At 41.8% G+C, this 13,164-nt stretch overlaps 2 protein-coding genes across 2 annotated transcripts; both read left to right on the plus strand.

Annotated features, from left to right (window-relative positions):
- Positions 1–1,833: 1,833 nt before the first annotated feature.
- On the plus strand, positions 1,834–7,386 carry mob3c (MOB kinase activator 3C). Its single transcript, XM_070831853.1, has 4 exons — positions 1,834–2,116; positions 3,924–4,526; positions 5,992–6,194; positions 6,986–7,386. The coding sequence occupies exons 2-4, from the start codon at positions 4,109–4,111 to the stop codon at positions 7,013–7,015; spliced, it is 651 nt and encodes a 216-aa protein (XP_070687954.1). The 5' UTR covers positions 1,834–2,116; positions 3,924–4,108; the 3' UTR covers positions 7,016–7,386.
- A 532-nt stretch (positions 7,387–7,918) lies between these two features.
- On the plus strand, positions 7,919–12,886 carry mknk1 (MAPK interacting serine/threonine kinase 1). Its single transcript, XM_070831841.1, has 14 exons — positions 7,919–8,000; positions 8,613–8,675; positions 9,206–9,305; positions 9,427–9,525; positions 9,627–9,724; positions 10,306–10,385; positions 10,479–10,552; positions 10,646–10,750; positions 10,831–10,886; positions 11,002–11,097; positions 11,213–11,407; positions 11,875–12,039; positions 12,188–12,231; positions 12,445–12,886. Exons 2-14 carry the CDS (start codon positions 8,622–8,624, stop codon positions 12,662–12,664), a joined length of 1,386 nt encoding a protein of 461 aa, XP_070687942.1. The 5' UTR covers positions 7,919–8,000; positions 8,613–8,621; the 3' UTR covers positions 12,665–12,886.
- Positions 12,887–13,164: the final 278 nt, after the last annotated feature.

The following is a 13,164-nucleotide window of genomic DNA, read 5'->3' on the forward strand; positions in this document are numbered from 1 at the left end:
AGTCTGATTCATTCATATGTATCTTTTCAATATATGTAATACTTGTATTTATATTGACTCTAATAATATTTGCCTAATATAAATATAAACTGTAGGTTTTTTTGGTTTGTTTTTAGTTAAATTTAGAACAAATGGTGACAAAACTTGCCTTTACAAAACTTTACAGATCAAGACACAGGCATACAACTTTTCCCAAAACTACAGGTAATCTTTGTGTGGAATCCCTGCTGCAGGTTTAGGCAGCATGGTTTGGGTGAGTAATGACAGACTACTATGCTGAGTGACGATTAAAGGTGAAGAAAAGGCGCGACTGACTCTACTTCCTCTTGTGTCACATTCCTGGGTGGTGACAATAACACTCAGAGCAAAAGGTAGCAGCAGCTTCTGTCGTACATGTGCTCGTCTGTGATTCACCCATTTGTTTCCTGCTGTCACTGATGGGGGTTTCTGAGAAATCCGGACATCTTTGTGTATGTCTAAAAGTCAGATGCTACTTTAGATTTAACCCATTGTTTGGTCATTTTGTTTGGATTACATCTAAATATTTGTATATGAAAAATACAGCCTCTCTAAGACAGCGGATTCTAATCCAAGAGGCAAACAAGGTGCTTTGACAATGAAACTCTGTTGAATAATCTTGTTTTTGCTTTGCTTTGCTTATTTTGCTACGAACTTTATATATCATGCACCAACCAAATATTTTATGCCAATTTCATATGTTCTAAATACTATCTAACCAGTCAGCCAGTCATGACTGTATAAATGTATCATCCTCAATGAAAATGATTTTGACACATGATTACATGTTTGTGGATATACCAAAAGAAATTCACCTGCTCATCTGAAAAAAAAAAAAAAAAAAAGTATTGCCCTTGCTGATAACTCACCTTCAACCCTGGATACAGGAAGTGTCATAAAACAGGTCTCATAATAATAGTCATGGGGACCCCAAGTGGATATGTTGGATTACTGCAACTCTTCTTTCGCCCTTTTGCCTTTTTATTCAGGTTTTCTGTAAGCATTGAATATAATAACGCTGGAAATGCAGAATTACATACACATATAGCTACATCCATGTATGTTTAAATGTGTTCTCACACATGCAGACCACACAGAGAACCTAACATTTACTTTCACTCTGTAAATGAGACTTCATCTCATCCTGCAGTTTTATCACTCCCATACTGGAGGGAGTTATATCACAAAGAGTCTCGACAGCTCCTTTTTGCAGGTTGGGTGCCATTACACAGCAGAGAAACAGACACCCCATTCATCTTAGTAGCTCCCATTCACCTTCAAGACAAAGGGAGCAGTCAGGGCAGCTATCATAAGAACACTCAGCCCCCAAGGGCACTTGGAAATAAGACAGTTGCAGTCAAACGTGTCGTTTGCTCAGGATTTAAATGATCTTGTCGATATTTTGAGGAGCGTTTTTTTTGGAGAGTAGCACTTTCTCCATTTAATGGTAAGCTCTGAGTTCAACGACAATATCTTAAAAAGGCCAAGAATTTAAATGATATGTTATTGAGACTTCAAATTAAAAAAAAAGAAGAAGAAAAAGAGCGGCGTGGACTGGACTGCCAAACATCCAGAAATGTTTGTGGGATCATTCTGCTTCTTCTGTCCTATATGTGGCTTCAGAGGAGGGGTTGTTTTCTCAGGACCTTTACCAGAGGGCTGGGCTTTGGTGGGACTAGAGGGAAAAAAATGGAAAACAGGGAGGGCCGAGTGGGGGTTTGGAAAGGCCTTTTCCAGCCCTTCTACTCTTTCAATTTATAGGTCCTCCATACACACACCCACATCCAGACACACACACACATAGACAGCAGAGCCCAGTAGACAAAGTCAGGATGTGACATCATCCACAGGAAGAGAAGCCAAACAACTTTTTTCGCTCTTTACTGTGTTGTCTTTGCTGCAGAGTGAAGTTGGAGCCTCTCTGTCTGTTAGTGGCCGGCAGAGAAGGAGAGCAGCCAGAGGAGCCAGAGGGAGGCAGAGCAGCTGGACCTGTCCTCCACAGGGAGTTTAAAGTCAAGGGGTCCGGCGCCTGACCATCCCCGAACTTCCCATGACTTTCCACCACATTCCAAACCCTCCGCTGTAGGATTTCAGCCAGGTACAGTCCACACAGCTTTTTCCATTATGTAATCTCTTGTTTTTGATCTCCCTCAGACTCTTCTTTTGTTTCTGGTTGCTGTGACTTGCAATGCTCTCTCATTTTCTCTCTCATTTATGTGTACTGAGAGGACTTTGGTTAGTCTGCAGTGTGCAAATTCCATAACAACCATGAAAGTATGCCAACAGTACGTGATCAGACATGCTTCTGTCCGCAGCTGTCTAGGCATGCAGGGAGTCGTGAAGTGATCAAAGTTAATGTCACTCTTTCCCACAGTCTGTCACCATTGCTGTCTTAAACTGATTAACCATTGAACTGAAAAGTTTAACGTTTGGTTGAAAGTGTGTCTCCCTGAATTGAACACCAAATGAAACCGTGTGAGCCTTCCTCTGAAGCCCTTTTGTTTTGGACACATTAAGAGCAAACTCATGACCACGTATTCATGGTCTCCCAGTGGTGAGCGTTCAACCGAGATCAGGCAGGGAAATGGAAAGAAAAACCTTCCATATGTAAAATGTGGTTACTGTTACTGTAATGTCACCGTCTCCTCAAATTCATCAGATTGAACAGAACCCAGCAAAACTATATGCTTGACGTCTGGGGAGTCGTTGCATTGTGAGTGTCCTGAAATGACAAACACACACCCATATCAGTGCTCGGCCTGTAATCTGAGCACAGATGATAATGCAGAAACAGAAACTTCTGCTAACTTCAGTCGCAGAGAAACAACCACAGGAAACGTAGAGACCGGCAGTCCAAAATGGGACACAAATGCGGATATAGTATCATGTTGCAACCACTGTCACTTGAATGCGACTGTGGTGAAATCTGTGGAAGCAGCATATGCAGAATTTAATGAAGTGTAACCCTCTCAATCGTATGATCGTAGATTTTATTTCGTAAATGCTATTCATCCTATTCCCCTGTATTAAACCTTCTCAGTTAATATTCACACCCTAACATTTATGTTTTATTATCATAACAATTATGGCACTGGATCACATAACCATTCAGTGAGGTCATGCTCCTGATCAGTGTGTATTATCTGCCAGATGGTTAATAGCTATTAGGATAAAAACAATTTGACGACAACATTTCGGTTATGGTTCATGTGCCAAAACCTGTTTTCCCCAGAGGAGAAACAGACAGCCTGTTTTTTTTTTTCCATCAGTTGTCATGTGTTTTCACACCAATATTTAAAGTTTTGTTGTCATAGCATCCAATTTTCTACCACGTCATTCTGAATGAGAGTCACAGTGTGAGGACTGTACTGTGGACATTTTCTCTCACAGACCCGTTTTGAATTGTATTATCTTTAGTGAGTGGCAGCATCCCATTCATTTTCTCAATTATGCTTGACTCCAGTGGCCCAAATCTTGCCACAACTGACTGAAACTGACTGAAACTGCAGCTATCTTTATCAGTGGGTGCCACTGAATATCTTCTGAAAAGACCATTTTGGTCACACAGAGCAGTGGAGGCTATAATGGCACATTAGGGATGAACTCACTGTTTTGTCCGCAGGTTTGGACACACAGTCTTCTGTGCTGTGTGAACTTTGGCCTAGATGAGTCCTTTAAACGATCAACTTCTTGAAAATGTTTGGCCTGTGAACCTTGATGCCATCGCTACTTACTTTGTGGTTTTTATGGCGCTCTTTGCAAACAGTCTGACAGTGATTTGTATGGTTTTCTAATTCTACCTTTGATATTTTAGTCATACACAATTTTTGGTCACACTAGGCCAAAGCAGTGGACTGACAGGAGAGGAGTAAGACTCTGAATTCTCTTGTTGTTGTGCTTCACAGAAACGTGGCGCCATCTGAAAACAAGAGCTCCCTGCATATCTTTTCATGACAGACGCTCAGCCCCTGTGACCTGATTTCCCAGCCTGGTCCCATCTATCAGCAAGGTCACACTTTATTAAACTCAAAACTAATTATTATTCTGGAGAGCTTATTCTCCCCTTATCTCAGGGGAAACGACTGAGTCGATGGCGCTGTGTCTCGGACAAGTATTCAGCAAAGACAAAACATTCAGGCCAAGGAAGCGGTTTGAACCGGGCACCCAGCGCTTTGAACTCTACAAGAAGGCCCAGGCCTCGCTCAAGTCCGGCTTAGACCTACGGAAAGTGGTTCAGCTGCCGGAGGGGGAGAACATCAATGACTGGATTGCCGTTCATGTGGTGGATTTCTTTAATAGGATCAACCTGATCTATGGCACGATGAGCGAGTTCTGCACCGAGCGCTCGTGTCCCATCATGTCCGGGGGGCTGAGGTATGAGTACAGGTGGCAGGACGGTGACGACTACAAGAAACCCACCAAGCTGCCCGCTCTCAAGTACATGAACCTGTTGATGGACTGGATAGAGTCGCTCATCAATGATGAGTACATCTTCCCCACCAGAGTAGGTGTGTGAGGAGTTGACAAATGAAGGCATGAGATTATTACTGAGTTTGTAGCTTAATGCGTGATTGACTGCCGCCTGATTTTGTGCTTCATCAGTGCTGAAGTGCCGGCCTGGAGTGCAGCGCTGTTCTTATTCATTAACATCTGAAATGGGTGATAAAGTTCACACAGAGGTTAATTAAACAATAAGGTTGACATTTAGAAGCGATTTAATGGGTGACTGTGGTGCTATTTTATCTCAGCACTAGATTTGACAATCAACATTTATTAGAAGTGAGAATATCATGCATAATGGAGGAGTGAGCTCAGCGGTTAAACTAAAATGGCACTGCGCTTCAGCCAATCAGGAGCCTCCCATGGATTTTGCATGTTATTCCTCTGGGAGCTCTGGTTTCATCCTGAAGTCCATACACCTGCAGGTCAGGTGAAAGGAAAACTTTACTTTTCTAGTAGGTGTGACAGTGTTTCTTCTAGCCCGTGGCAGTTTGGTGTTTCCTTACCTTTTGCCCAATGTGTGCACAGTCCCCCATGGCCCTGAGCAGGACTACGTAGGGATAGAAAATGGATGCATAGAGTTATTATAAGATGTGGAACAAAGTGCTCTAGCACATTGGGTCCCTATTTTTTTGTGTGGCGTACCCCCACAGCCCTTTCTCAAGTACCTCACATTAATGTATGAGTGGTACTTGAGAAAGGATCCAATGACTGGGATAGTCTCAAGGATTTCATGGATAGTTGCTCACTACTGAGAAAACATTGTGGCCTTGGTGGCTTCCTGATACGTCAATCCAAAGGCGACATACATCAGATGTTGTTTATGTCTTTTTTCAGATTTTTAAGCATGTATTAATACTCAAAGTAGCAAAACATAGGTGTCTCAAGGATTTATCTGCTACTTGTAGCTATTAATTTAGAAATTTCTGACAGCTCGCTCACAGCTTTTTATGTTATTGGTTTTTGTGGCAGTAAATATAGAAAATATCAAGCTCACATCGATTTGTATTTACATTTTCATTTTCCTCATAAACACAAATGTGTGGATAGTTTGTGGTTGTTTGAGAGGCTTCAATCAGTTCTTCAACACAAAGCATAGAGAAAGATTTTGAACTGACTGAAAATTGGCATTTTCATACTCTTGCGATAGAGTATTACATTACAGGTCTTACCTTTTAATGGCCACCTTTATCAACCACACTACCTGAAAAGAGGTTCTGCGAAGAGAAATATGCTGTTCATGAAAAACAGATTTCATCCAGACCCTGTCTAGAACTCAAAGATTGATGCTGTTGAAGACAAATCACATTACTTACAGAATATTACATCTGCTAAATGATGGTTTCAATCATGAAATATATATATATATATATGACGTACTTACATTTTTATCTCAGATCTGATCAAATAACTTCTCAGGTGGACGTCTCTTAATTTCTGTTACACTTTTCTTTTTTTTTTTCTCCACACTAGGTGTACCTTTCCCCAAGAACTTCCAGCAGGTGTGCAAGAAGATCCTGAGCCGCCTTTTCAGGGTGTTTGTACACGTTTACATCCATCACTTTGACAGCATCTGCAGCATGGGCGCGGAGGCCCACATCAATACCTGCTACAAGCACTACTACTACTTCATCTCAGAGTTCAACCTCATTGATCACTCTGAACTGGAGCCCCTGGTGAGACAATAGCGTGACCTCAGATGTGCGAGGGTGAGGACAGGGAGCAGGAGGAAGAGGATCAGATGGATGTTTTGAATTAGGAGGGTTTTTAGTATCACTCTCATAACTGTCAGTCTGGCAGAAAATATCAGCCATCCTGCCCTCTATAACCTTGTTGTGCAGCATGCTCAGTGAGGCTGAGTTCTGTCTTCATATCGGTGTGTGTTTTCCCCACTAGCGTCCATGCTACTAAAGATAATAATAATTTTCCATTTGACACCAGGAATGGAATCAGCTTTTTCCATCCATGAGAGAAACTCGTTAACTGCTTTACAGAAAATGGTTTGGTTTGAAGCAGCAACCCTCGTGAGAGAAGCTGCTGGCTTGGTGCAGTCATGTAATAAGGCAGAGGTTGTGTACTTGTTGCTTTTTTCCAACAAAGGGACCTCCACCGCATACGAGCAGATGGAGAATGGTGTGGCGAGCGTCAATAAAAGGCTTCGGTTATCATCATTACGAAGCCTGGGATGTGTAATTCCCCTCCTGAAGTGAAACAGGGATGAGACATTTGTGTCAACACACCGCAGAAAAGATAAATATTGTAAACCGTTTTATTGTTGAACCTTTAGCGCCCAAGGCAATTTGTTGTGTTGATGGTTTTAAAGGAACAACAGCTTTCTTCCTCCTCGCAATAAGAACTAATGTTGTTCATATTGAAAGTCTGGATTGCACTTCACAGCAATCGTTCATCTCCTCATACGATATGAATTTGATGTGTTAAACATGTCCTTTGTTTTCCGTTCTTACAGAAAGAGATGACAGAGAAGATATGCAATTAAACAAAACCACATGGACAAAGGAGTTTACATTGTGACGTTATCTGAGCCCCGGGAGGAATCATCGGCCTCAAAACACTCAAAACAAAGAACAGTTTAACATGAACTTGTATGAGTGGTTTTTTAAGCAGAACTGGGAAGGTCCACTAACCCACCACACTTGTTCAGATAGTGGCCTTTTACTTACAATAATTACAGTGCTTAATGCCATCATTATAGGACTTTGTGTTGGTTTATAATACAACATCTCCTCTGCTCGTGCCTTTTCTTCCCTCCTGTGCATGTATGTTTATGTATGTCTTTTTATATACAGCATTGAGTCTTATTTTGTTGACTGAAACTTTGTTTTTTATTTGATGTCAGTGTTTTTTATAGTTTGATCATAAAAAATACAACCTAATAATGTTCCGTCTTATTGCAAATGTGTTTTTTTTAGGCCTATGGGTCATAATTTTGTTTTCATGATCAAAGTCAACACTGTATCACAGAAATGAAAAGACAGCATATTAACAAGATGAGTGGTTACAAAATGTTTTGATTTTAAGGTTTGGTCTGCTAGTTTACACAGATTCAGTTTCAAGACCACCACAGACAGTTTCCCCAGATAAATGTAGACAGGGTTAAACCATGAACTGAAAAATAATAATGATGAAACCTTACAGGTATGTTCCTCATGTCAGTGCTGACCTGCCAAGCCTCTATAATGGATGTAAATAAAAGTCAGCATCAGGCTCTAAAAATCCCCTCTACGTGGAGTGGGGTGTGGCGGGGAGCCGAGCCAAGTGACGTAGCAGCTGTAGCCATGTTTTCCACCAATGAGAGGAGGAGGAAATCAAAAGGGGGCGGGGCAAGCGTCTGTTTATCTCTTTTTCCCGCCCTGCGCGTCACTGGCTGTCTGACTGATGGATGTCAGCTAGCAATGGGTGCTTACATCAGCTGCCAGAGGCTTTGACAGACGGGACTTTGCTGGTTTGGACACAGAGTCCAGGTTAGAACGGGTTTATTGCATTTATGTTTTCGCTTTAACGAGACTGGACAAGTTTTTTTAATCCAAACTAGCGAGTTTACGTTAATGGTTAGGACGAGCTAGCTTAGCTTGCTAGCTAGCAGGGGCTAACGACAATAACATAACGTCGGATGGCACAGTCAACTAAGCTAACGCTAGCTTTTCTAATGGTCTGATTCAGTTTTTATAAATTATTGTACGGGTGTACAATTTGTGTAGCAACAGTGCTAATGTTAAGTAACGACGTAGCCATCGTTAGCAAATAGGCACTCAGTTTGAGCTGATGTAACGCTAAATGTTATGGAGAAATGCTAACGTCTTTAACAACAGTACAATGCATTCACATACCGTAGCATACACATAACGCTAGATGTGGGACTATATTATATCTATGAGCATACCTTTACTTGACAGGGGGCTAAAGCTAACAAACATTAACAGACTGCACTGAAACCTGCTGTGACTTTTCTGTCACTCAGTAACTATAATAATTGGAGTGAAAGAGAGAGGAAACTTTGCTTAGAAACGTGTTACTTATGTATCTGCTGGTGCAGTTTGCTTCAGACTAACTCAGTATTTGTGATGTGCTCTCAGTTGGCAGATATGGTGAGGTACAGCATGACGACCGAGCTGCAAGCTTTCCAGCACACTCTCCAGGTAGGATCTGAACTGATAATACTGGTGATTTCAAAGCCTGTAGCTTCCTGAAACTAGCCCAGATAAGATAAGGCTGCCAGAAAGAAGCGAACAGACTGTCATAGTTATCTGCACAGAAATGTAGAAGTTTCATCACCCTCCATGAGTCATACACTGTGACTGGTTGTGTAAGTATTTCTGGTAATGACCAGGGTGAGACAAGGCCTCGTGCTGTTTCCTGGATTCTCATCAGGCTGCTGTTTTGGCAGGTTGCCACAGGGGAAGATAATCTGGGAGGTTGTAGTAGCAGTTCTATATAATTATATTTTAGCAGTAGGTCATTTTTTTTGTCAGCTATATGTTAAATAAGTGATTTTGGAACATATGGGGAACATTTTAATTTTTTACTGTTAAACACTGAGAACAAACTGGGAGAATTACGTTTTTCTTCTTGTACTTTCTCTACTGTACCACCAACTGATCTCTCTGGCTTCTCTCGCACTTTCCCTCCCTCTGCCCCCTCCCATGCGGCCTCCTTCTCTCTGTTACAGGGTAACTCCCTGGCTGTGGGCCAAGTGGGGCAGAGCTGTGGGGGCATTCAGGGGAATGAGATCGCTTCAGAGGAGAGGCACCTTTCCCAAGGCCCTGCAGGTACAGCAGCTCTATTAGTCAGAACAGCTTTGAATCTTATGATGCATACCGTACCATACAGGCAAAGTCAGAACTATTTTTACTAATTTACTCGAATGTTGATTATTCTGTGTTGCTTCAGATGTTGAGAAAAGCCAGCCAGTGAACATCCCAGATGCAGCTAAAAGAAAGAAGAAGAAAAGAACTAGAGCAACAGACAGCTCCACAGGCACTTTTGATGGTAAAAACGTGATGATACTGTGGGAAATACTGTAAAGTACAATGTCATATTTGATCCAAAAGAAACACCAACTGCAGTCTCATGTGTTACATTTTCTTCAGATCTCTACAAACTGACAGATGAGGTGCTTGGTCAGGGGGCTTATGCTAAAGTTCAAGGATGCATCAGTCTGCAGAATGGACAGGAGTTTGCTGTGAAGGTGAGTAGGAATATCCCGTGGGCTTCAAAATCAAAAAACAAATAAAGGCATTTTAAAACAATATTTCATGGTTGAGGCAACACTGAGGCCGCTTGGTAGAAGCTGTTTCTCAGAGTTTTTTTTAAAAAAGTTGTTCTGTACTTTTGGGTTGTTAGGATGTAAAATGTATATTTTTAAAAATGTATATTACTTAAACCAAATTAACACCACCTTTAGCAAAATCTGGCTTCTGTTGTACCCGATGAAGAACCTTGACACAGAAAGTTGTGGAAATAGTTATAGCTACATTTATTTGGATATATATTTAAAGTAAGTCATGGAAGTGATATCAAACCTGTTGAAAGGGTCTTTACATAAATACTTTAAGTTTTAAAACAAAAAAGAAACTATACATGTTCTTGGTCTGTTGAGCACACATGCTCTTCCACAGCAGCACAGTGTTTTGTTAAAGTGAAGAACAGAAGAAAATCACAAACTGAAAAGTAATACACAGTTCTAATACTCTGTGTGCATGTGTCTCTGTGTGGTCAATACTGTGAAATCAAAATGTTTACATTTTTTGTCTGTTTTGTTTTGTAAAGATCATAGAAAAGAGCGCAGGGCACAGCCGCAGCAGAGTCTTCAGGGAAGTGGAGACTCTCTACCAGTGTCAAGGAAACAGGTGAGTGCATTTAGTGTGTGACGTTTTTGAGCCAAAATAAAAACCCGCACGGATTGAAACTGATTCTAATCATTGGAAATTATCTTCATTCAGGAATATTTTGGAATTGATCCAGTTCTTTGAAGACAGCTCCTGCTTTTATTTGGTATTTGAAAAGCTGCGTGGTGGTAAGCATACATGCGTAACTCAACAATTACACCATCTGCTTACATGTAGCTCTTTTCTCATTATAAACACATGATTGTCTTCTCTCCCTTCAGGCTCCATTCTTACACACATCCAGAACCGAAAGCACTTTGATGAACTGGAGGCCAGTAAGGTTGTCAAGGACATTTCCCAGGCTCTTGACTTCCTGCACACAAAAGGTAAGTCAGCACCCAAGCACCTGCCAAAGTCCAAAGATTCTTTTTTTTTTCCGTCAAGGTGACAATGCGCTTTTCTGCAGGCATTGCCCATAGAGACCTTAAGCTGGAGAACATCCTTTGTGAATACACTGATCAAGTAAGACTTTTTCATGACTTTTAAAGGACAGGAAGCTTTTAGAAGGACAATATTTGTTCCTAAAGGCATCGAGTATAACTGTATAATAATGTTTTTCCTTCATCTTTTTTCTCAGGTGTCCCCAGTTAAGATCTGCGATTTTGACTTGGGAAGTGGAGTGAAGCTCAGCAGTGCCTGTACGCCCATAACAACTCCAGAGCTCACCACCCCGGTAACGCTCTAGTTTTAAATTCATAGCACATACGCAAAAACGGAATCAATTAAATGGATAATGGAAACGTAACTCTTCTTGTTTTTTTGTTGTTATTATTTTTGCCCTCTCTTAGTGCGGCTCAGCAGAGTACATGGCTCCAGAAGTGGTGGAGGTGTTCACAGATGAGGCCTCCTTCTATGACAAGCGCTGTGACCTTTGGAGCCTCGGGGTCATCTTGTACATCCTGCTGAGTGGCAGCCCCCCCTTCACGGGCCACTGTGGCACAGATTGCGGCTGGGACCGGGGAGAAACTTGCAGAACCTGTCAGGTATGCTCTCCTAATCAGCCTCTGTGCTCGCTCAGTGTTCGTCTCAACTCACACTCCTGTAAGTGTTCACTTCCTATTTTGTTTACAGCGCTGACGTACAGTGTGCTTCCCCTGCTACCACCCTGAAACAGTGAAACTGTTATAATACTGATACTTTTGCCTGGGAAGCTATAAGATGAATGTTTTTTTGTTTTACGACAGCTGCAGCCTCAACATGTCTCGTAAAAATATGCTCTTATTTCTTATTACTATGTAATAGTTACCTTAATGTGGTACTGTAGCTTTGTAAGAAGTTAATTGGCTACTATTTTCATAATAGATTAATCATTCTTCAGGTAATTTTCTAGTTTTCTTAGGGAGAGTTATACAAGTAGTTTGAACGTATGTGTGGCTGTGGCTCTTGGTTTGGTTGTGACTGTGTCTGTAGTCTCAGTTTTACAGCGTATTGTGTAATACTGTCTCCACAGAGTAACCTGTTCGAGAGCATCCAGCAGGGCAAGTATGAATTCCCAGAGAGGGACTGGGCCCACATCACAGAGGGAGCCAAGGACCTCATATCCAAGCTGTTGGTTCGAGACGCAACCCTGCGCTTCAGTGCTGCTCAGGTCCTCAAGCACCCGTGGGTGCAGGGGGTAGGTATCGGTGCATCTGTGCACCAGGATAACCTTTAATACTCTACTCTACTTATACAAGCACATTCTATCAGTCATCCAAAGCTCTCTTCATTTAATTCAAAGCTGTGATCTCAAGTCGATGCATTTTCTTTGTCTTGTTTTACAGAATGCTCCAGAGAGAGGTCTTCCAACTCCTCATGTCCTACAGAGGTATGACAGACCACTTAGAAAGTCAGGTCCAATGTATTAATGAGGTTTACGGTTTAAGGTGCTCCAAACAAAAATGTAGTATTTTAAAATGCTCCACCGAGGAAGTAAATTCAGATTAAAGCAGAAGATAACAATGTGCCACGTTTCACCCACAGATGAGTAAAAACATGCAACTGTTTCTCAAATCCTCTTCTGCCTCCTCTCGTCCTCCAGGAACAGCAGCACCAAAGACCTGACCCAGTTTGCAGCCGAAGCCATCGCCTTTAACCGGCAGCTATCCCAGCACGACGAGCAGCAGGAGGATGTCGGAGCCATCGTTTGCTCCATGAGGCTTTCTCCTCCTTCCAACTCTAGGCTGGCCCGCAGACGAGCGCAGTCCAACGCCCTGCGCACCAGGGACTTCACACCAGCACTGGACGAACCAGCAGCCTGAAGGGCCAGTACAAGTCCCCTCGTCATGTTTTCTGACCCATTTTAACCTCTGCCTGCTCCGTGTGTGTGTGTGTGTGTGTGTGTGTGTGTGTGTGTGTGTGGGGTTTGTTTTTTAAAAAAATTATTTTCACAGGTAATCTTGTAAGATAAGCCACACAGTATCAGAAGTGATTAACTGTTATTGGTGATAAAGCTTTTTCCCATGGCCAGTAATCTTATCACCTAGACAACAGTTAATCCTCGGCAACCGCCTCCTGATTTAAAACGTCGTAAAAACTCCTGAGATTTGTCCAGGAATTGTTTTAAGCTGCCTGATATTTAAACAACTCTTTCATTTTAGAAAAGCTTTGGGGTTTGATTTTACAGTTAGCCCTCATGGATTTATTTCTTTTCTTTTCAATGATGATAACATTTTCCGCAGACCCCAATACAGCAGAAATCGCTCTTAATGCCAGCAGTTTATATTAAGTATCTGATCAGTACATATCATTACCAGTACAG

The sequence above is a fragment of the Pempheris klunzingeri genome, chromosome 6 (genome assembly GCF_042242105.1).
Source record: "Pempheris klunzingeri isolate RE-2024b chromosome 6, fPemKlu1.hap1, whole genome shotgun sequence".
Classification (NCBI taxonomy): domain Eukaryota; kingdom Metazoa; phylum Chordata; class Actinopteri; order Acropomatiformes; family Pempheridae; genus Pempheris; species Pempheris klunzingeri.